A 21,368-nucleotide genomic window follows, 5' to 3' on the forward strand; every position below is an offset into this window, starting at 1 on the left:
GGGTGATGGGAGGGATCCCGTGAGGATTCCCTGTTGTGTCCCCTCTCTCTGGGGCACCTGGCCCTGGCTAGTGTTGGCAGACAGGACACTGGGCTGGGTGGGCCACTGGACTGACCCAGTCTGGCCATTCTTATGTTCACTGTTTGCTGGGCTCTTAGGAGGCGTGTAGGGGTTAATTAGAGCTAAATAACAGCCCAGAACACAGAGAGCCAGGACTGGCAGCTGCAAACCAACTCGATGGGACTGTGGGAAACTTGGCCACGCCCATGAGAAGGGGACGCCCAGCTCATTAAGATCATGCCGGATCAGACTGTACCAGAGTAGAGAGGTTCAACCGGTACCGGGATTGATTCCAGCTGCATTTCCCAGCCAGCTGGCCAGTAGACTCCACCCAATGTGTTTCACTAGCGGCTGCACATTTTCCACCTCTTCTTGTGCCAGGCGGGTTGCTGGTGAGGATGGGAGTGTGTGTGTTCTTAGGTTTTTCAGGAAAGAGATTTGTAGATCTGAGACGGTCCAATAAAGCAGAGGGAGAAAAGAAGGGGCTGAGCGCGAGGGCAGAGACGCCTGTGCACGAGGGGCAGGAGCTGCTGGAGTTACGGAGAGTGAGGATAGGAAGACGTAGCTGTACCTGAGCATGAGGTTCATCAGCTGCAGCCCTTCCCCTTTCAGGAAGCGATCACGGTTGGAGCTCAGCATGAGACAGGAGCAGAGCGAGTCAAACAGGTTCTCCATCATTTCCTGCTCCTCAGCTGTGCTGGGATTGTGCCGTTTAAACACCTGCATGTCAGTGGGGACACAAAGGGAAGTCGTCCTCACTTGGCGGCACTCAGACACCGGCGCACACAGACATGAGCATTTGGCACTGCAAAGCTCCGGAGTCCACCTTGAGAACGACAGCCCTACGCACGCCTGCAGCTGGGACGGTGGCAACCACACGCTTGTACGACCACTCATTGCGCTGCTCCCCCCCCGCCAGCTGGCAGGACTGAGGCTGCTGTGGCCATGTCCCAAATGGCTGCTAGCAAATGGGATCAGACCTAAAGCACGCCGGAGAGCGTGCCGGAAAAGTGAAAGCAGGTCGGCTACCTGACCTCCAGACTAATGAGGAGACAGCTGATTAGCAGAGGCATAACTGCTGCTGACTGTGTACTCCGGTAACCTCCTCTCTGAACTAGTTGGCACGTGCACTAGAGGAATCCACAACCACTTGTAACAGCCAATGTACCACACATATCCCCGATATTCACGTGTCTCTCCTGACCGCCTCCCAGCCAATCTCCGCCCAACCATGCCACACAGCTGGGCGTTTTTTCTTCTGCCCCCCAAACACCAGCCCTCCCCTCTGGTCACTATTCTCCTTGGTTAACTCCCGGGATTCCGGCAGCAGCTAAGCACTCAGCCCTGACTCCATCCCTTAGACGGCAAGGAGGCCAAGCGGTCTAGAGCACGGAGCAGAGGATGCCGGGACACGTGTGTGCTAATCCTCGCATCAGCGCCAGTTCTGGAGGTGGCTTCAGGGAAACCAGGAACTGGGGAGAGCCCCGCTGCCGGGGAGGGGCGAGCCGGACTGAAGTTTGGGAAGTGCGGGGGGTGCGCCGAAGAGCGAGCGTTGCAGTGCTACCACGCCCGCAAGCCGCCAAGACAGAGCGGTGCCTCGCAAGACCATGCGCTTCCCTCCCTGCTCTAGTTTTGCTCCAGCCCCAATCAGCGCGGCTCTCAATGGCAGAGCAGAAGCATATGAATTACTCACAGATAACTGCTGAAGCAGCACATCGATCCCGTCCAGCTCCCCGAGCAATTCCCTGTTGTCTAGAGGGGGAAAAAAAAAAAAAGAGAGGAAAAAATGAAGCTAACTGTCAGATTTTACAGCCGTCTAACACTGATCCATCAGCAAACAAAATCAATACAGTCTGACAGAGTACAAAAGCTGCAGAGAGAGACAGACAGCCCGGGGAAGCCAGAGGCAGCAGAGAGCGCTGTCATGAGCCGAAACAAGCCTGATCCTACCCTAACAGAATATCAATACCAGGGCATCGTCTCACCGTCGTTGTTCTGGAGCAGAATGGCCAGCACCTCGCTGCAGTACAGCTTGTTGGCATCGAACGGCATCTTGGCCTGTTGGAGAAACAAGGCTGAGAACCCCGGCAGGCACCGCTCCGGGTGCTTATGTCGATTTCTAGAACGTGCTAGTCACACGGGCAACAATTAACACAAACAGCGATCGTCTCACAATCTGCTGATTTCACAGCATCACGGAAAAATGAATCCTCCTCACCGACTTAAAAACATCAAACCAACTCGGATTCCTCCCAGGATCCTCGGGGCAGAAGCTTGTGTGTGTTTGGCAGGGGGCTTGGCTGCTGAAGGAGGCTTGCTTCTAGAGAGCACTGTTCTGACAGGTTTTCCATCCCGCCCCCCCCGAAGCGGAGGCTACAGCTAGGTGCGCATGCATGTATCCTCGCCCCGTGGGGAACGGCCACGCCCACCTCCCCAGGCACGGAACGAGGGCACGGCAAGTCACAGCAAAGCCACTCAGCGGCAAACGCTGACCTCGCACGCTCTGACACGAGGGCCTGAGATGCACCAAGCCCGGCAGCTCGCAGGACTCTTGCATGGCCATGGCCAGGCCCACCAGTGGGAGGGGGAGCGCCCTGGACCCCTTTGAATTGCCGCAGGAGTGGTGCAGTGCTGCTCTGCATGGCTCTGAGGACGGGAAGGGAAGGGGAAGAGGCGCCGTGGTCCAAGTGGTGCTGGGGACTGGCCGGCCCCTCAACCACACCCCCCCGCCCAGGAGCCCACAGTGATTATAGGCCCCGCTGAGGCTGTAGCGATGCTCTGGGTCTCGGCCTTGTACCTTGAACTAACACTCTGGCCTGATGAAAGAGAAAAGGCTGGGAGGCTTTCTTGGAAGAACGATGAGACCCCTGGCCTGGGACCAGGAAGTGCAGTCAAACCCCCCGTTTTGCCTACCAAGGGGTGTCATTTGAGGGAACAGACCAGACAAAACCAGCTGTGAAGCACTCCTGCGGGGCCCTTGGCTAAAGGTGTTTACAGAACAGGCAGACCCCTTTTCCTTTCCACTGCCTGGCTAGTCGTCTTCCCTTGCACAAAGAGAAAGAAGTAGCAACACAAAAGGGGTTAGGCTTCCAATAGTGTGCATCACCCTCCACTCTGCCTGCAATACATAGCTACCTGCAGCTTCTCTAAGGGGGCAGTCACCATGCAAGGCGCCCCCTGGGCCACCATCACAGTCTGCCGCCACATTAGAGAGGATAAAACAGACTCCATCAGGTGGCAATAATGAAAAGCAGGATGCACCGAAGAGCCCAATGTTCTGTTTAGACTAAGCCTTTTACCCAGGAAGATCCCAAAGCACTCTACAGGCTGCAGTTCTTAATACAAGTCAACCTGTGGAACTCCTTGCCAGAGGATGTTGTAAAGCCTAGGGCTTCAATAGGGTTCAAAAGCGCTAGATGAATTCATGGAGGATAGGTCCACCAATCAAGACGGGCAGGGATGGCGTCCGCAGCCTCTGTTTGTCAGAAGTTGGGAATGGGTGACGGGGGATGAATCACTTTATGATTCCCTGTTCTGTTCATTCCCTCTGGGGCACCTTGTATTGGGTGTGGTCCAAAGACAGGGTACTAGATGGGCTTTCAGTCTGACCCAGTAAGGCCATTCTTAGGTTATGTTCTTGTACCAATCACCTGCCAGCTCTGGAGATGGATCATGGCAGCAATCGCGGGCCCTCTGTAATAGTATCCAAGAAAAGCCATGCATTCCGATTCCATGGCATGCCAGGCACTAGGGAACACCGCCTTATCTACAGTCTCACTCACACTCACACTCACACTCACACTCACACTCACACACACACACACACACACACGTTTGTATAGGGAGGAAGTGAACCCTAACTTCTCCCTTGAGCAGGAAGGCGTGCTGATGGACAGATGCAATTACCAAGCTAGAATGCAGCCGGGAACCCAGAGCTCTCACAGCTTTCCTCTCCCAGAGGACCTCTGCCCAGAGCCTCTGTTCTAAACCTCCCCCCGAGGATGGGACCTCTCCCCCACTGCCGCACTGGCTTCATGCTCTCCTCCCACAACAGCACTGCCTGACTCACCACCCCCACATCCTGGGCAGCGCACGACTCTGCTTGCAGAGCCTGGATGGAGACTCCTGATGCTTACGCCAGCCCAAGACCTGCTCCCGTACAAGCACAGCTGTTTGCACGTCAAGGGGGACGCGCTGGGCTCGTAAGAAGCCAGACGGACCTGCTCTGGGGAATAAGGCAGCAACGTGCTCTCGAGGGCGGAGATGCAACTTAGCGGATGGAGGGGGGGGCTCGCTGACCAAAAGCCCCCCCAAAGCAGAGAAGCTATTTCCCTCCCACCCTGCAGCAATGGGCGGAGGCAGGCACGGGTCTGCCGGGCAGAACCGTTCCCATCAGCCACGCGCTGCCAGAAGCAAAGGTCACAGGATGAAATGTCAGGCTTGCGAACCTTCCCGCAATGCCAGCTGCAAACAAGAACAAAGGCCGCCTGTCCGTACCGCACTCCCACCCCGCAGAAGGAAGACAATGCCCGCCTCAGCCCAGGCTCTCCCGCCTGTCAGCCTGCACGTGTGGCTGCACTACCCTGGGGAAGCCAAGTGGTGATAATTTTGCTTCCCTAAGTTTTTAAGTCTTTCAGCTGTCAGAGTAATTGCATAGCAGAGAGTAGGGCTGCCTTCTGTACATACCTGACTGGAATGCAATTAGATTCTCCCTTTTTTTTTTTTTTTTAGGCAAAAGAAACATAATTATGTTCCCACCTACAGCCTGGAATTATAGGTTACTTCTGCTAACAACTGTGAGGGCCCAGAAGAACACTGGCAGGCATATGCAAGCAGGGGAATGCATGCTGCGGTTTCGTTACCTTTTGATGACAAAGGGTTGTGGGGGAGGGGGTCGGCGGGGGGATACCGTGGCTAGAGGTGCTACCTTTCAAATAAGACAAAGGCAAGGACTTGACCCCGGCATGCATACAGCATATGAATGGGGCTGTTAACCCCCAAACCCAAGGAGCCACCAGACCAAGCAGTTTTCACCCAAGAAATCTTCCGCCCAGTTACATCTGTTGGTCTTTTGGGTGCCCCAGGACTCCTCATTTTTCAGTAAAAATGTGAGTTACAGAAACGCCAGCAGGCTGAGACTCGGCCAGGACACTCCCCTACAGAGGTGGCAGGACACCAAGCACAGTCTTCCACACAAAAAATTCAAGAGGCACATTTTCCAGCCTGCAAGAGGAAAGACTGGCCATCACAGGTGCTGGGAGTGGAAGGGAAGGAGAAATTCAAGGGAGGTGAAATCTGCATTAAATGGAAGAGCCAACACCAGTCCTGGGCCTTTGGTACTGACGCCAGATAGCACCTCCAGCACAGCCGACTCCAAGCCACTGGCTTGTTGCTTATTATTCAGCTACGTTGTGAGAGATGAAAGGGTACTAAACTCACCTTCAGTCTCTTGAGCAGCCACTGCACGAGGCCCTGCTGTGCAGCCTCCGTGCACATCTCTGGCCGGAACTCTGCCATGTTCTCAACAATTGCTGACAAGAGAGACACAGAGCACAGTCTGAGACCATCCTGCTTCCACTTGTGCTCCATCCTCTCCCAAACAGGCACCTCGCCCATGGCCACTCTGTCCTGTCAGTTTCAATGTCCTCCCCGGGGCCACTGCTCTTGTTTCAAAGGCTTATTTGTGAAACTTCACCGGTAAAAAATGAAGAGTAACAGCTACACTAGGCAGAGAAGTGCCTCGATTTTCTCATTTCCATGGTGATCTCGCTCAGACCCTGTGTTACCAGCTCCTGCTGGGGGAGCCGGAGTTAGCAGCGAACTACCATTCCCTCCTCCTGAGCCAGAGCTCCTGCACCATCCTGCTGAAAGGGGCTGAATTACAAAGATTAGTTCCCACGCAGTGATGAGAACAAAACAGCCCTGCTGCCAGTCTCCTATTCCTCTGGCTCTCAAAAAGGATGCAGAGCCAAAGAAACGACAACACCTTTAAGTGCATAACAAAAGTCCCTGACAGCACAGCTCGGAATGTTCTGCAGGTCACTGGGACAGACCACAAATGTGAGTGCAAAAAATGAAATGGAGCATCTAATGGCTTACTCGAAAGAAACAGCATTTTTCAGAGAAAAGACTCACTTCCTACGAAGCTTGTACATAAACACGGCTAGCAGATAGCCCACAGATGTAGGAGTCTGCATAAAAAGCACTAGCCAACTCAGGATAAACTAAACATTTCACACCGATACTCACTGTACACTGCCCCGTATCCGCTACATGGAAATGAAAGTACTCTCTGTTTTCCAACTGATTAGTTTTAGAATTAGCAGGCGACAGTGAGGAAGTAAGTAGCTGTTCGTAGAGCACTGACCCACTTTTGTATTTGGATGTCCGGTTTTGTAAGCAAGCACTTTTAGTAAAGCCAAGCCTAAGACAAACGGACTCCTGAAAGGGGTACACTAGACTGGAACAGCGGAGAAGTGCTGTGTTACAGGATACCATCTAGAGCCCAGGAAATGTAACCAATTAATGGCACATTTATGCCTAAAACACTGTGGTGGCAAACGAAGACGCCTCTTTGGCAGGCCACAGGAAAAGAAGCTGAACACTTGAATGCATGAAGAGACAGCAGCCCCTTAAAAGAATCTCGCTTCCTGTAACGAAATTACGCGCTGAACAGATTTATGCTTTATTACGTGTGAGCTAAAGGAAAGCAGTATCGCATGGAATTCACACAAGGCCCTTCCTGGCGTCTATGATGGCTCACGGCGTATGCCCACCCCCGCTGACTGGTCAGAGATCCTGTCCCGTAACATCCCCTTACCGAGGGTGTAGTGGACTCCATCAGCCTCCTCTTTCACACCTTCATCGAGGCGCTCCAAGTTCTGCACCAGCAAGGCCACAACCTGGCCATCAACCTACGTCACAGAGGCCACATGCAGCGAAAAGGGTTGGGAGGGAGAAGGGGGAGTGGTGTGGAGAGGGGAAAGAAAGAAAAAAAAATCAGTAAGCACTACAAGCATGCCTCTGATCAGGAGACATCCACAATCTTGCCCTGAAATCTCAGAGCTACCAAAGGCTTCACAAAGTAAATTCACCACTTCATTTGTCTTAATTAGACAATTTTTGTGTCAGATAAAACAGAAAAACATCTGAAGGAAAAATATGAACCTTGTGACAGTCGGGTATTCCCTAAGTCACCCTGACTGACTTCTAATCTCCCTGAATTTCAAAGTGAGAGACACACAAACCAGCCGGGTATCAGCTGCCTGTCAGCTATAAAAGCAGCTCCCCTAGTTTCAATTGCTTGTTGCTGGTTTCTCTGTAGTTTTTTCCTTGGCTGTCAGAAAACAGCTGAAACAATGCCTGCAACGGCAGCTTCACAAGACAAGGGCTCGGCAGTCACGCAGGAGGCAGGCTTAGTTCTAGGTGCAGAAGAACAGGTTTGAAAAGACGACGATTGCTTTGGCTTCCATTACGTGAGCCGTCACATAGCCCCCTTGGCCACAGGCGAGTCCGACTCGGCATGCAGTCCGTGGGAGCCCGGGACAGTGTTCCCCAGGCATTGCCGGGACGAGGATCTGAAGGTGCGATGTGTTAGGGAGCCTGCGAGAGCCCCACCCCGCAAGGGAGTCCTGAGGCACGTGCGGAGCTGGTCAGTTAGCTCTAGGCTGTGCCACACTCCCTGCCCCAAGGAGCTTACGTACGTCAGCGGCACTGGACGCGTCCGAGTGCCGAACGTGCTAGCCCCGCCCACAGCACCCGTCAGTATCGCCGCTCTGTGCCCAGCAGCTGAAAGTACGTGCCCCTGGCAAGGCAGCAGCACAACAGGAATCCAGAGCCCGCCGCGGCTGGATCCCAGCCCACTAGGCAAAGTGCTTTACGTCAGTCCTACTCCTAGTGCACGTCAGATGGGAGACCCCTCCGCTTTGCCCCCATGGCCAGCCCCACTTGCCAGCGGAGGTTTCCTATGCGCTCCGTGAGTGCAGGATCAGCAGGGCGTACCTTGCTGTGGCAGATAATGCAGCTCTCCCCCCCGCAGCCCTCCCCAGGTTATGCCCACACCCTTAAAATAAAGGAGTCATCTAGCAGCAGGTGTCTCCTGTTCTCTCCAGACATGGCTGAGCTGTTTCTTTCAGAAGAGAACAATAAACCCTCTAAAGCCTGGCTATTGTGGGCTGGTGACAAGAAACACACAGAAAGGGCCTTTGTTCCATGCGCTGCTGTCAGGGCATTTTACAGACAGGAGCCTCCCTATCAGTTCCCCTCGCCCACTCCATTCACCCAGCAGCCCCCTGTGCAGGGACAGTAATTAAAACCAGCGCTGAGGCCAGCCAGAGGAACTCTACGGGGGCCACAGTAATTAACCTCTGGAAGGCAACAGCGCAGCGAGCAGGCAAGAGGGACTGGAGCAGCAAGAATACAGCAGCACTCACCCTGCTCCTCTAAAATCCATAATCCCTGCGCAAGAGTCAGGGACCAAGCCAGAGCCCAGGCGTCTCACAAATGCAGCCGTTTACTTGGAGAAACCGCGGCAAAGGAGATGGTCTTGCTCACAGTTACAAGCCGGTCGCCGGCATCCCTCCCCTGCAAGGTACCTCTGCTCACACTGGCAGGGTGCTGTAAGAGGAGGGCTGTGCCGCCCTGCCGCGAGCGAAAGCAGCTACCCCACCGCTACTCTGTACACCTAACTCAACAGCGGGACGGAAAGATTTCAGGGGCGCCATTTCAGCTGCTCCAGGACCACGCTTGGGGGTGGGTTAGTTTCTGTGGAATACGAGATCATTCAACTCTCGGCCCCCCTTAGGAGGAGGGAGCAGCAGGGTGTCTTTGCCCCCTTGGACAAGAAGAATTTTGAGCATTTTATTTTCGTGTGTAAAAAGGGCAGTAGAGATGCACCTTGAGAGGGCCATGCCGTTCACACCTGTCACCCTGCCTCGCTGCTCAGCCACCAATGACTTGGCTTGGCGCAGGCGATGCTGGATGGACGCCCATGCAGGAGGCCAGAGCAGAGGAACACAATGGCCTGCTGGTCTTTAAATCGATGAACCTATGTCCGATTTCAACTGTCCCAGTGGGAGCAGCTCGCAGAACTGCCCTGCTTTGCAGAGGAATCCGAAGAGCAAGTATCAAGTTCCTATTTCATTCAATAGGCCACTGTGCTGCTGTCCCAGAATCGACCTCCTTCTCCTGCCGTAGCAGTACTGGAAGTGCTGGGAGATGGGACGCAGAAAGCTGCCGTCCCTCAACACCACACAAAACAGCCCATTGCTTCCAAAACTCAGGTGGGCTGGGGACACAGAGAAGGAACTTGCCCCCAAAATGCATTCATGCCAGAAAAGGAACATCACGACCGTACTCCCCCAGTCTCAAGCCATTCAAAAGAAAAGGGAGCTATCCGATACACTCGCATCACCGCAGCGCTGCCCAACACAGAGAAGCACGGGTAGAAAAGGAACAGTGGTGGTAGGGGAGCCTACACGGCCCTGCCTTTTCCACAGTGCGGATCCCTAAACAGAACGCCCAGGCCTGTCTCAAGTCTGGTGCACATAAGCACGCAGGCAAGGTCTGGGAGGGAGAAGCTGAGAGAGGCAGGAATATTTTGCATAACAATGCAGAGTAAGCATGGTACACGAGACCACAACAAGCAACCTTGCACTGGGACTTCTGTTTCTGATAAGGAAAAATTTCAGATGCAGCCATAGAACGGTCAACTACGCACATAGCAGCCACACCCTGAGTAGGGTGTACTCCAGATAGGGGCACTGGGCATTTGACGTATCCTGCACAATACGGAATCAAAGGGTAAATATTAGTAGAACGACCAAGTCCCGCTTTGCTATAAAATGGGCTAAGAGCAATCGACGGGAGGGAACGGGCAGGGTCGACCTACAGGTCCTGCTCAATGTAACTAGAAGTAAATAGGCCCTCCACACCGGCGACCCAGTGCCTGGCGTCCTGACGCGTGGGAAGAAAAGAGACCAAGACCTCCTGCCTGGTACTGTAGGGGGCATACGGGTGAAGTGTAAGTGAACCAGGCTGTAGTATTGTATTCTAGTAGATCTTCTAGGAATTGCTTTTGCATTGCTGTGTGCTGTATTTATGGCTCTAGAACGCATAGTATTTAAGGGTTAAATTGTGTAGTCATTGTTTTTAAGGCTTGTAAAACGTAAACAACTGTATGAACTGCTTAGCGCTTGCAATAAATAAGAAAGTGGCCGCGTAGCCCTGGAGCGTTCTGGTTTCCCTTCGATGCAACATAAATCGAACCACACTACGGGTGGCTCCAGAGTTCACACGCCTCCACTCCTGGAGCATGGCCATTGATCAGCCCACCAGCCTAGCCTGGAGCTCCTGAACTGCTACTTACTAGGGCATCAATGAGGACCTCGGCTCCCTCTTCGCTCTCGTGGAGCGTGTCGATGTCCGTCAGCTCCTGAAGCAGGTCCACCACGGCGATGGACACATGTGAGGGATGTTAAGGATGAACAACGTATAATCACGACCCCGTTTATCATCATACTTGGCCCCAGGTGCCTTTGTTTGCTCACCGACTGCAGAGGCTGGACCAGCAACGAGCACGTGCAGAGACAGAGGCACAGGCCTCCCGTTAGCAGCCCTCGTTCTCACCAAAACAAACCCATTTCAGTAACTGGCAGTAATCCCGCAGCATGAGCAGGCATTGGCTGTCTGGCAAGTTCACTGGTCTCCAGTGCCACTGGGGTTCTCTCATTTTTAAACCAATTAAATATTCTCGCGCTGGTACAACTGGTTCCCAGCCCTTTCACATCGTAGCAATTGTTAAAGCTCTAGTGAGCAGCGCCGAAAAGTGCCCCAGTTTGATGTGTGCGTGACCCTCCCAGCGAGACCCTGGCTCACTTGGTACAGCGTGCACGACACAAACAAGGCCATAACAGGAGGAGGAAGTGACAACCCCTTTGGCCAGGCCCAATTAGGAAAACATGCGTCTATAGCCACGCACCCCACAGGCACTGCAGAGAGCCTGCCAGCCCAATCTCCATTCATTAACACTGGGCTGCAAAACACATGGTTCTTTCGACTGCCACAGTTCTTTAGTACAGCCAGCCTGATTCCTTCTCATTAGACCCACTTTCCTATTCTCTCAGACACACTGATCAATCCTGCCCAATTCCCACTGAGACAGAAAAGAAATCCAGTTGTCAAGATGTCCTACATAACAAGATCCTGAAGGTTCTCTTTAAAACCCACAGGCTAATAGACTAGTCATCCAATTCTTCCATTTGTGTGTTTGCTTATGCACGCAAGCAAGGAGGGGGATTTGTTTTTTTAATAAGGTTACAGTGAGAGACCCAGGAAATGCTGGCACAAGACAGCCATTTCATGCCCAAGTCAAACCGACATGCCTACTTCACATGCAGCGGCAGTCAGCTAGCAATGTGATTTTGGCAGGAGCATGGGCAGCAATAGCACTGCAGATGTGGTGGAATGGACCACAGCTCGAGGGAATGCTCAAGTACAAGCCGGGGAAGAGAGGGGGTCATTGGTGCACCCCCGCTGTGCTACAGCTGCGCCTCCACTTGCACAGCAGACCTACCCTTAGTGAGGTGAGACTAGTGCCTCTCCAGGCAAATCCAGGGGGAGGTTTGGATTCTTGCCTTTGCAATTGCAAAAAACATCAAGTAGAAGTCAGGTCCTTACACTTGGGGCCACGATCAGCTTTGCTGATACAAATCCATGGGCCCAGGGTAAGCTTGCACCACATCGAAATCAGGCCTCTGTTCACCTGAATGTACAGGAGAGGGATTAGGAGCCCAAGACCCATTACAAGCCAATGGCGGGTTACCACTAAAGGCGACGGTAGATTGCTAGTGCTAAAGAAACAACCCCCCTAGCCATGACAGACATGCACTATGCGCAGCACAGGACGGCTTCCCCCAGCTACCTGCAATTAGCTGCAGTCTCCCTAGCGGTCAGGAGGTAGTGGGGTTCCTATGGCACCGCCGTGGATGGAGCCTCTACTGAAAAGGGGATGTAATCATGTCGTCGATTAACCGATAAGCAAAAGCTCACAGGTGAATGCGACAGACTACGTGCATCCCCCCTCTTGCCAGGAATCGTTTTTAGCAGACTGGCCAGCAGCCCGGCTCAGTCCTGCTTGGGACGGGTCCAGGACCTACCTCTGCTGCGGCTCCGCATTTCAAGTGTATTCGGAGTTGGGCAGGCAGGCAGCCTGGCTCAGTTCCAACTTGGGCTGGATGCAGGAGCTCAGACCCCCCCCCCCGCAACAGGCAGGGGCTGCTGCCACCCCGCACGACTGCCTCTATCAAAAGCAGCAGCACTGGGTGACAGGCAGACAGTCTGCGAGGGGAGCTGGGTTTTAAACTGGCTCCCCTTGCGGACCAGCTCCCACCTGGCACGCTGCACCGCTGCCTCTGAAACAAGCAGCAGCCTTGGGCGTGAGGCCAGAGGGCACTGGCTGCCGGCCCCCCGCTGGGGACAATAGGACAGTCAAGTAACCAATGAGAATTCATGAGGTTACTCGACTGTTCCATTAACCGATATTTAACATCCCTGGTAGAAAATGGAGAAACCGGGTTACCATGCAACCACTGACAATCTCCGCAGCTCCACGGTTGCCCGCACGGCAGGATCTAAGGTAGAAAGCTGAGCTTTATACTACAGAGCCTGCAGCGAAGCCTCTCCAGGAGCAAGGCCAGCAGCCCCTGACCCTCACGGCCCCCAGGGAGCAGAGCCAGCAGCCCCTGACCCCCACGGCCCCAGGGAGCAGAGCCAGCAGCCCCTGACCCCCACGGCCCCAGGGAGCAGAGCCAGTAGCCCTTGACCCCCACGGCCCCAGGGAGCAGAGCCAGCAGCCCCTGCACACCTGGCTGTGCTCCTAGGGAGGTGGCTTCGCTGAGTGTAACTGACACCGTTAACTGAGAAGCATCCGCCTGCTGGCTAAGCAGCTGTTCACACACAAATATCCCTACAACTGAGTCCACCCACAAGAATGCCAGTTGCACAGGTGAGTTCAGGAGAAAGGAAAAAGTCTCCTCTCTGGCTCTCCTGGCTTCTGCTAATTTAAGTCGCAGCCTCATTATCTTTCACTCACATTTTTTGCTCTAACTCAGTGGAACAGCTGCCTAGGCACATCCCCTGGGATTTGTCCCCTCCAAGGCACTCTGCAACTCGCCCTCTGGTGTTCCCGTTGGGGACACTGTTTTAAAACCTTGTCCTGTTTAGCTTTAGAAAAGTCATCAGCAGACTTGAATGAAGAGTCCCATTTCCTGTGCGTCTAGGAGCTTCATTTCAGTACTTTTTACATATTTTTTACTTGAGCGGTCACCTGGCATTACATGGAGGTGTTACTGCAGCCTACCGCCTGCTTCTAACACACCTGAAAAAGATTTCTAAAAGCCTGTAAGAAGAAATATGTTCTCTTCCAGATTTACAGCTAACAGGCCAAATTTCTGCCCCCTAAACTAATTGATAAACAAGTTCTGACTCCATTAAAAAGAAAAGGAGGGGGAGCTTGCAGTGCCAAGCCCGTAACAAAACTGATCCCAAGATAAGGTTTTTTTATGGCTGAAAGGACAAAACAAGCTGTGTTCCCATAAGCTTCCGCACTTAAGGTCACAGTGAACCAGTCCTCTGATCCCAGTCAAAATCCCCACAGTTTGTGTTTTCCCTGAGAATGACAAATTCAAGATAACCTTTTGGTGCTGTGCACGCTGTCCACAAAAAGCCCTAGGTCTCTGGTGAAAGTATAAAATATTAAGCCACGATGTGCATGAAACTGGTTATGCATGGTAGGCGTTCCAGCTGTACAACAGTAAATTGTTAACAACCATCTACTTGAGAATAATTTCTATTATAGATCACAGATAAGACAAGCGGCAGTGTTGGCTGTTTTGCCGAGATCAGCATTCTACCCGACCAAGGTTATGTTAGATGCAAGTTAAAATAGTCAACCCTGTAAACAGTGTTCTCTGATGGAAACTGCAGTGTAATGAGATTTTTAAAATGTGTTTATAATACAGCCTTTGCAAATAGATAGTGATTTCTTTGCCATATAGTGTCAAATGCAAGAACAAAATTGCTAAAAGGAAACCCTTAAGTCAAACAATAAATATTTCGTATTTTTACAGCATTTTGAACCTGGACATCTGAAATGGCCCAGGCGGAATGGCCAGGCATTACCATCTCCTGTCTTGCAGCTGGAAAAAAGGAGGCAGACAGAATTTAAGTGACTTGCCCAAAGTCACACAGTGAGCCCACGGAAGCAACTCCTGGTCTCAACTCCCAGTCTAGTGCCCTATGCTTGGGCAATGCTGCCTCCTGAGGTCACAAATGCCGGCTCAAACACCGCACCTCCACCCACCCGCTGGACAGGCCACCGCATGATGTTCTCAAGTCAGGTTACACTGGCCACTTTGAAAAGCAAATTGAATTTTACAGCCACTTTGAAAGTCTCTGTCCCTCACCAATACGCCAGGGATCTTGGGTCTGTCTTGCACCTCAGCTGAGGGTCAGGAGTCATGGCAACAAAAGACAGTCGCGCAGTTATGGTGCTTTTGTTCAGGACAGGCAATGCACTGGGATACAGCAGACAGGTTGCAACTGCAGCTCTCTGGTGCGAAATCCTCGGCAGCTCTCGTAAGGGAAGTGCACGGCATGCTTGTCTGTGGCTAGCCCTCCGCTTTACATGAGGGCCCAAACAAACCTTCTGCAAGGAACCCAATGCACCCGTCATCTCATTAGCCTCCACAGGCCCACAGCGTAAAATAGGGCCCCTGAAGCCGTCAGCAGCAGAGTGAGAGGTGAGTACAAAAGGATGGAAACTGAGCGCGGTAGGAGGGGAGGAGGGAAAATCCCTAGCAGCCTGCGTGGCGATGGAACCAAGAGACTGCAGAGGTGCCCACGCAAAGCCCACTCGCCCGCAAGGACGGCTACCAAGGGAAGGATATCTGTGTTGTCGTGTCCAAGCAGCCCGAGGAGAGACTGCACAGCGTTCAGCTCCACCAGCAGGTGGTAAAGATCCGGCATGGTCGCAATCACATGCATCTCCTGAATGATGTCATTTAAATCCAGCTCAGACTCCATGAACCTGTGGACAGAGGCAGGGCAAAATATGACAGTGGGAACACAAGCGCACCAGCTAGCCTGGCAGAGGAACAAAGCAGCAACACAATCCTCCAACCAACGTCCCGCTGTGGTCTGCCCCCGTCGGGGACAGCCAGGCCTGGGATTCAGAACCCAGTGCCCGGTCTGTCCCCGTGGTCACAGCGGGGTACGAGCCCCCCAAAGCACTTCACGACAGAGCAGCCCAGCCCGTCACATCTTTCACTTACCAGAGCACGGGTGCCAGCTGGTGTATTCAAATGGAAAGCCATGGAACGGTAGGAAAGACTGATGGGTGGAGTCAGGGTGATTGGTGAAGGAGGGCAGAGGGGCCACCAGCCAAGAGATCCCCCCGTCCCCAGCCCAGGAAACCCCTCTCTGCCCCAGACCCCGCCTCTCCCCACCATGTCCCACCTCTCCCGTCCCCGAGCAACGCAGCCCGGAGGAGCACAGCAACTGGGGTCGCCGCAGCTGCCAGTGAGTGCGGGGGGAAGGGAGGGGGAGCGCCAGACCACCTCCCTCACTAGTCCCCTGCTGGCTGCTGGCCAGCCCTTCTGGGCCTATCCCCCTCATTCCCTCCGCCCACCGGGGCTAGGGGTGCAATAGTTATCCCGTTACACGAGCATGCCCAGAGAATGCTTCTGCTCATGCATCTTGGTGCTGGCGCAGGTGGGTTACGCTCGCTCTAGCAAGGGTATGAGGGGGCTTGGGTGTCCCTCTGGGGCAGAGAGCCAGGGACAGGAACAGAGACCTAGCTCCAGCTGAAGGTTTACTTGACTTTAAATGAAATGAAGGCAACCCCCAGCAAAGTGAGTGCGCCAGACACAGCTAGGGATGTGAAAGGCTTACCGGTAAGCATCACGAGCGGTGGTGGTGGTTGGGGGGGGCACAGGGGCTCCCCCCGCTTCCCCCCGCACTCACTGGCGGGTGGGTGCGCTCTAGCCTAGCTGAGACCTTAACTGATTAAACCCTCCCCCTTAATTGGTTAACTGGTTAAACGCCAGGTTTAACTGAGTAACCGTTTAAGTGGGATTTGACGCCCCTAGACCCAGCGTCCCTGCATGGGTGTGAGTGAAGGGCCACTCCGAACCTTCCACTCCTTCTGAACCTGGGCTCCAGAGGGGATTGTCTTGGGGCGTCGGAGGCTCCAAGCCGTGGCCCTCACCAGAGGGGAGAAAGGATCAAGCTAGAGGGCAACAACCTGGCGCCAGCGCTGCCGCTTAATGCTAACTCGGACTTGCAAAAAGGACGCGGATTTGGTCTGGCTCGTCACAGAATAGTGCACTGGTGTCGCACGGTCACAATTCCCCTCCCTCGCCACTGAGGATGAGCACAAAGCTCAGGACTGCTGGACAAACAGCAAAGCCTGAGCCTCATGCAGACTCCAACGCAAGAGCTTCGGACTAACTGGGGAAGGGAGCTCCCAGTGCTCAAACAAATACTTCCTAGGGAGAGCCAGGCTGACTACGGACTGGAAACACCCAGCTTGCTTAGTCTGAAGCATTCGCCAAGCTTCCATGGCGTGGGGCAGGCAGGGGCGGATATAGGGCAGGGCAAACGGGGCGGCCGCCCCGGGCCCCGCGCTTCAGAAAGCCCCGCGCATGCGCCGTGGCAAAGGGCGGGCCCCGCAAAACGGTCATCTGCCCCTGGGGGCAGGAGTCCCCTCACATGTGCACAGCACCTATGTCCACAGTGGAGCTGGAAAGGGGTCAGGTTAGAAGCCAGGAAAGGAAAGAGCATCGAAGCGTGGAGACACAGAGGGGAAAGCAGTAACGATGAGGAGAGATGGGCGGGGGGGTGGGGGGGAGGACAACAACAAAAGGCCAAATCCAACACGGGGGGAATGTTTTGCTGAGAACGTTTTAGAGGGAATGCAAAAATGGGTGAAGAATTCTAGGGTGGGAGCCTGAAGAGACAGCCACACAGGACATCAGCATGGAGAGGAGAGTACAGAACAGGGAGTGAAGAGGGAAACAAAGGAAAAGCAAAAGACTTTACAGAAAGTCTGCTTGATGCGAGACTACTAGCAAACGAGAAGGAGGGGCTGGATGTTCTAGCCAACGCCCCTCCAGTCTTCCAGGCATGAGACAACAAGACCGTCTATTCCTAGGGTGCAGCGGGGCGCTCATGCGTTTGAAACCTAGGTCATTTCTTTAGGTGCCTAAAAGAGACCCCGCAAACCTAACTTTAAGCCCCATTTCTAAATCTCTGCCCAAAACCAGACTAAAACAAAAGTTTTAAAATTGCAGGCTCTACTAATCGAAGCTATTAGTAACACAGCAAGGAATTGAATATATTTTGTGACATAGGGGGGGTACCTGCTGGTTGCTATGCTGGGCAGTGGGTGGTGAGTGACCCCCACTGGCTGCTGGCTGTAGCACGGCCCAGCAGGGCAGGGGGTGAGTCATTACGCAAAAAGAATCTCTCAACCTGTCCGACTAGCTACCCCCCAGGGAGAGAAACAAAGGAAGGGGGAATGCTGCCCCTGGCTGGGGGCAGGGCTGGAAGAGAGTTAGTTTCGGTCTGGGAAGCAGGGGAGAAGGAGCTAGGGAGGGGGGCTGGGATTGTAGGGCCCAGCCACCCCCCATCTCAAGGGGGGCACTGAGGCCTCCTAGCCCCAGTTCCTGTGACCAGATTCCATCTGTGCTGTGCTGTATCCTGGAGAAGCAATAAACTCCCTCTATTCTACTGACTGGTGCAGTCTGTGCCACTATGGGGGTGCAGGAGATGGGAAAACCCGACGCGTCGTCACAGCATCCTAGCCCCAGTTCCTGTAACCAGATTCCATCTGTGCTGGGCTGTATCCTGGAGGAGCAATAAACTCCCTCTACTCCACTGGCTGGTGGAGTCTGTTTGTGCCACTACAGGGGTGCAGGAGACGGGAAAACCCGACGCGTCATCACAATAACATTCAACTTTTTCTCTCTCACAACACAGCCACTACCAGCATGAGTCCCAGCAATGCCAATTTTTAAATTAAAAACACTAATTTCAAAGCCAGTTGACAGGTCAGACCTTTAACTGAGTGTGAAACTGCCTCTGGCGATTGGGAGATTAACTTCAGGCTCAAGCGTAGGCGGGGAGGCTCTTGGAGGGAGGACACAAGGACTGCTCACGAGCTTACTTTTCTGGATTGTCTGGGAACTTGATCCGCAGCTCTTGGTTTTTGTAAGACCTCTTCTCGAAGGTGAGAATCATCTTCTTCACCGAACTTTCATCCAGAGGTTCATCCTGGACCAGCAAAACAAATATTGTTTAGCCCTGAGCGATGGCTGCAACAGCAGCCTGGCAAAAAGTAAGCGTGGCCACCAGGCTGAGCCAATTCTGGATAAACCTGTGATGTAACAACCAGGAGCCAACGGCAATCAGAAGGAAGCTCAGCCGAAGTCTCTCTGCGGAAGGCTGACACAGCTCAAGGAGCCGCCACGTTTTCCGACTAAGCAAGTCCAGTTAGCAAAATGTTTCCATGAGACCCGTACAGATTATCTGCATCAACGAGCGCCCCGACTCAGTAAATAACAAAGCTATTGAAGAGCCGGCTCTGAACCAAGCGACCCAGCAGGGGACTTGGATTCTAAAGGGATTTGGAGTTTCAAGGGAGATGACTATCAGAAATGCTGCACACAAAGGACAAGGATATTTTACAAGCCCACGTGGTTCCACGGTGGCAAATGTCCCTTGTTTTTCATCACACACAACACAGACAGCCGGAAGCAACTCTCTCCTGGATTTAGAGCAATCCTTGGGTTACATTTATACAAGGATCTTTTCTCAGCTCTTAACAGAAGGGCCATTCCAGCGCTGGGTTTCTAGCTGACACACAGATATGGCAATTTCCTACAAGATCCTTGAAAGACCTTACTGTAGAAGTTAGGTATTACTGTGGGCTGAGCCCTCGTAACCCGGCCGGTGGGAGAGACAAGAACTGGGAATGTGGACTCTTGGGACAATAAGGGGGTAGGTGGATGTCTGGGGAAATCCCTAGGGAGAGGCTAATGTAAATCCCCCCTTTCAGTTATGCAAACCCGCAGCCTTTTGAAGCCAAGACTTGGAGGGCTAGTGTCTGCGCGGTGGCTGTAACAAAAGGCTGTAGGAAGAAAGAACTGAACTGCCTAGGAACCGGGGGAACCCAGCTGTTCCCAGAGCAGTCTCTGGGAGACTGTTCACAGGTCTGGAAGCGCTGACATTGGTCCTACCTGCCTTACGGGACATACAGATGCGCAGTGTGACTCGCCCGCAGGGGCAGTCCCCTGGTCTCGGAGAGAGGGCGCACACAGTGCCAGGCCCCAGCCATCAGGCAGACCGGCTCGCCAGGGCTATCAGAGCAGAACACCGAGAACGACGCAGCATTTAACCCCCCACCAAAAGAGAACGATCCACGTCCAGGAGAAGTGGCAGCGGGGAGCAGAAACCTTTAAGTGATCTCAATGGCACTGCTTGGTGCCCATGAGGGGGAAACAGGCCCTACCCTAAACCTGGGGCCGGTGTGTAAGCTGGGCACTAGTGCAGCTGCTCAGGAGACATTCAAACGCCGCCCAGCTGGTTAGCAGAGCGCCCACAGCTAAACTGTTTCTGATGGTGCACAGACGCACATGCCTTAGTGCACATAATGTATTCCGCACATGGATGGAAAACGTTAGAGCAGGAGGGGGCAAAGGGGCCTCCGTGGGCTGGATCCGGCCCATGGCCGCCCTGCCACTCACCTGCTCACAGGCCAATCGAGACCTGGGGACGGGGCGGGCACCATCAGAGGGAACTGCTGGCTGTTTAAAAACAGACAGCAGTTCTCTCTAGCTGCCATGCACCCCTGGCAGGGTGGGGCAGGGGGCAAGAGACTTCACCAACTCCCCTGCCCCCACACCCTCATTGGCTCAGGGGCGGGGAAGCATGTGAGGTCTCCTGCTGCTGTGAGAACTGCCAGCTGTTTTAAAACATCTGGCGATGCTCTCTAGGCCCCGGAGAGGAAGAGGAGGAGGGGAGAGAGGAAGACTTCAAGCGCTTCCCCACCCCCCACACCAAGCCAATTAGGTCTGTGAGTGGGGGAACATAGACATCTCCTGGCTCCGCCCCAGACCCCACCCCTTCTGGGGCAGCCTAGGGTCACTTCAGAAATTTGTAAAGTGGCCCCCCCCTTTTAAAAATGATTGCCTACCCCTGGACTAGAGGGAACATTGTCTGTGGCCCAAGTCTTTCCCCCTGCAGAAGATTTGCTTCTTTGCTGCTGCTGCAGAGCTAGCAAGAGAGGGAGGGTGGGTGAGTGAAGCTGAGAGTGTCTATGACATTAATGGATTTAGAAAATTAATAAGAATCCAGAAGCTATTCCCTGTCACAAATTTGAGAAAAGTAGTTTATGCCTAAAACAGATTTTTTATTTTGAAAGTTTTTTTTCAAGCCTTAAGATCTTTTGTTCATTATTTCAGAAGCCCCTTTTTAAAGTTCCTGTTTTCCTGAAGGGTTGGAAATTGAAACAACAGCCCCGGAAACGGAAAATCAGTTAGTTTCATCATCCAAGCAAGTGAAACGTCAATCGTCGCTAAAGGACTTAAGTCCTTCATTTCCCAATTTGCTATTGTTAAAACAGATAAGCAACCATTCTCCCTTTCCTCCACATGCCATCGCTCCCCGGGCAGTACACAAGTACCATTAGAACTAGCCATAGGATAGATGTATTGAGTGTCTCTTAAAAGAGGGGAGAGTTTGGGGCCCAGACAACCTTAAACCCCCCTTATTTTTCTCATTAGGCTTGTGGTGGAAAAGGCTGATTGGAACAACAAGTGACCATCTCAGGCAGCTCATCCGCGCAGAACACTGGAGATTTACCTCCTCTTCTTCCTCCTCCCCCTCCTTGTCAACTATCTGTAGAAGTTTCTTTTTCTCATCATCAGTTTCTTCCAGCGCAGCAGCTTCCTCCTCCCGGTGGCGACTGCGCTCCCGTGCGCTGGCTTGTTTCCGCCGTGCTTTGAGATCCTCATCTTCATCATCACGGGGCCTTTTAGTCCCTCTGTTGGGCTGAGGAAAGAGAAAGGAAATAAAGTGAGTGAATCAAGAACTTGTGTCTCCCTTTTATCACAGAACCCCAGTGAAAATGTGTGTGTTAAGCTCAGCTAATCAGATTTCTGTGGAAGCTTCCGTGCCAAGTTAGTCTGTACAGGATAAACTTAAAGAACAAACAACGTTCTGGTAGCACTTTATAGACTACCAAAACATGT

General features: G+C 53.2%; 1 protein-coding gene across 2 annotated transcripts in view; it reads right to left on the reverse strand.

Annotated features, from left to right (window-relative positions):
- CTNNBL1 (catenin beta like 1) overlaps window positions 1-21,368 on the reverse strand; it is an 89,140-nt gene that overhangs the window by 40,757 nt on the left and 27,015 nt on the right. For both annotated transcript variants that reach the window (XM_089769772.1, XM_089769773.1), the window contains exons 2-10: window positions 20,980-21,168; window positions 18,284-18,390; window positions 15,004-15,145; window positions 10,427-10,522; window positions 6,881-6,974; window positions 5,500-5,591; window positions 2,046-2,118; window positions 1,754-1,812; window positions 632-780 (exon numbers count right to left, since the gene is read on the reverse strand). In XM_089769772.1, the coding sequence (XP_089625898.1) occupies window positions 632-780; window positions 1,754-1,812; window positions 2,046-2,118; window positions 5,500-5,591; window positions 6,881-6,974; window positions 10,427-10,522; window positions 15,004-15,145; window positions 18,284-18,390; window positions 20,980-21,168 (1,001 nt within the window). The remainder of the gene's footprint in view (window positions 1-631; window positions 781-1,753; window positions 1,813-2,045; window positions 2,119-5,499; window positions 5,592-6,880; window positions 6,975-10,426; window positions 10,523-15,003; window positions 15,146-18,283; window positions 18,391-20,979; window positions 21,169-21,368) is intronic.

Source organism: Pelodiscus sinensis, chromosome 17 (genome assembly GCF_052426305.1).
Source record: "Pelodiscus sinensis isolate ZL-2025 chromosome 17, ASM5242630v1, whole genome shotgun sequence".
Classification (NCBI taxonomy): domain Eukaryota; kingdom Metazoa; phylum Chordata; order Testudines; family Trionychidae; genus Pelodiscus; species Pelodiscus sinensis.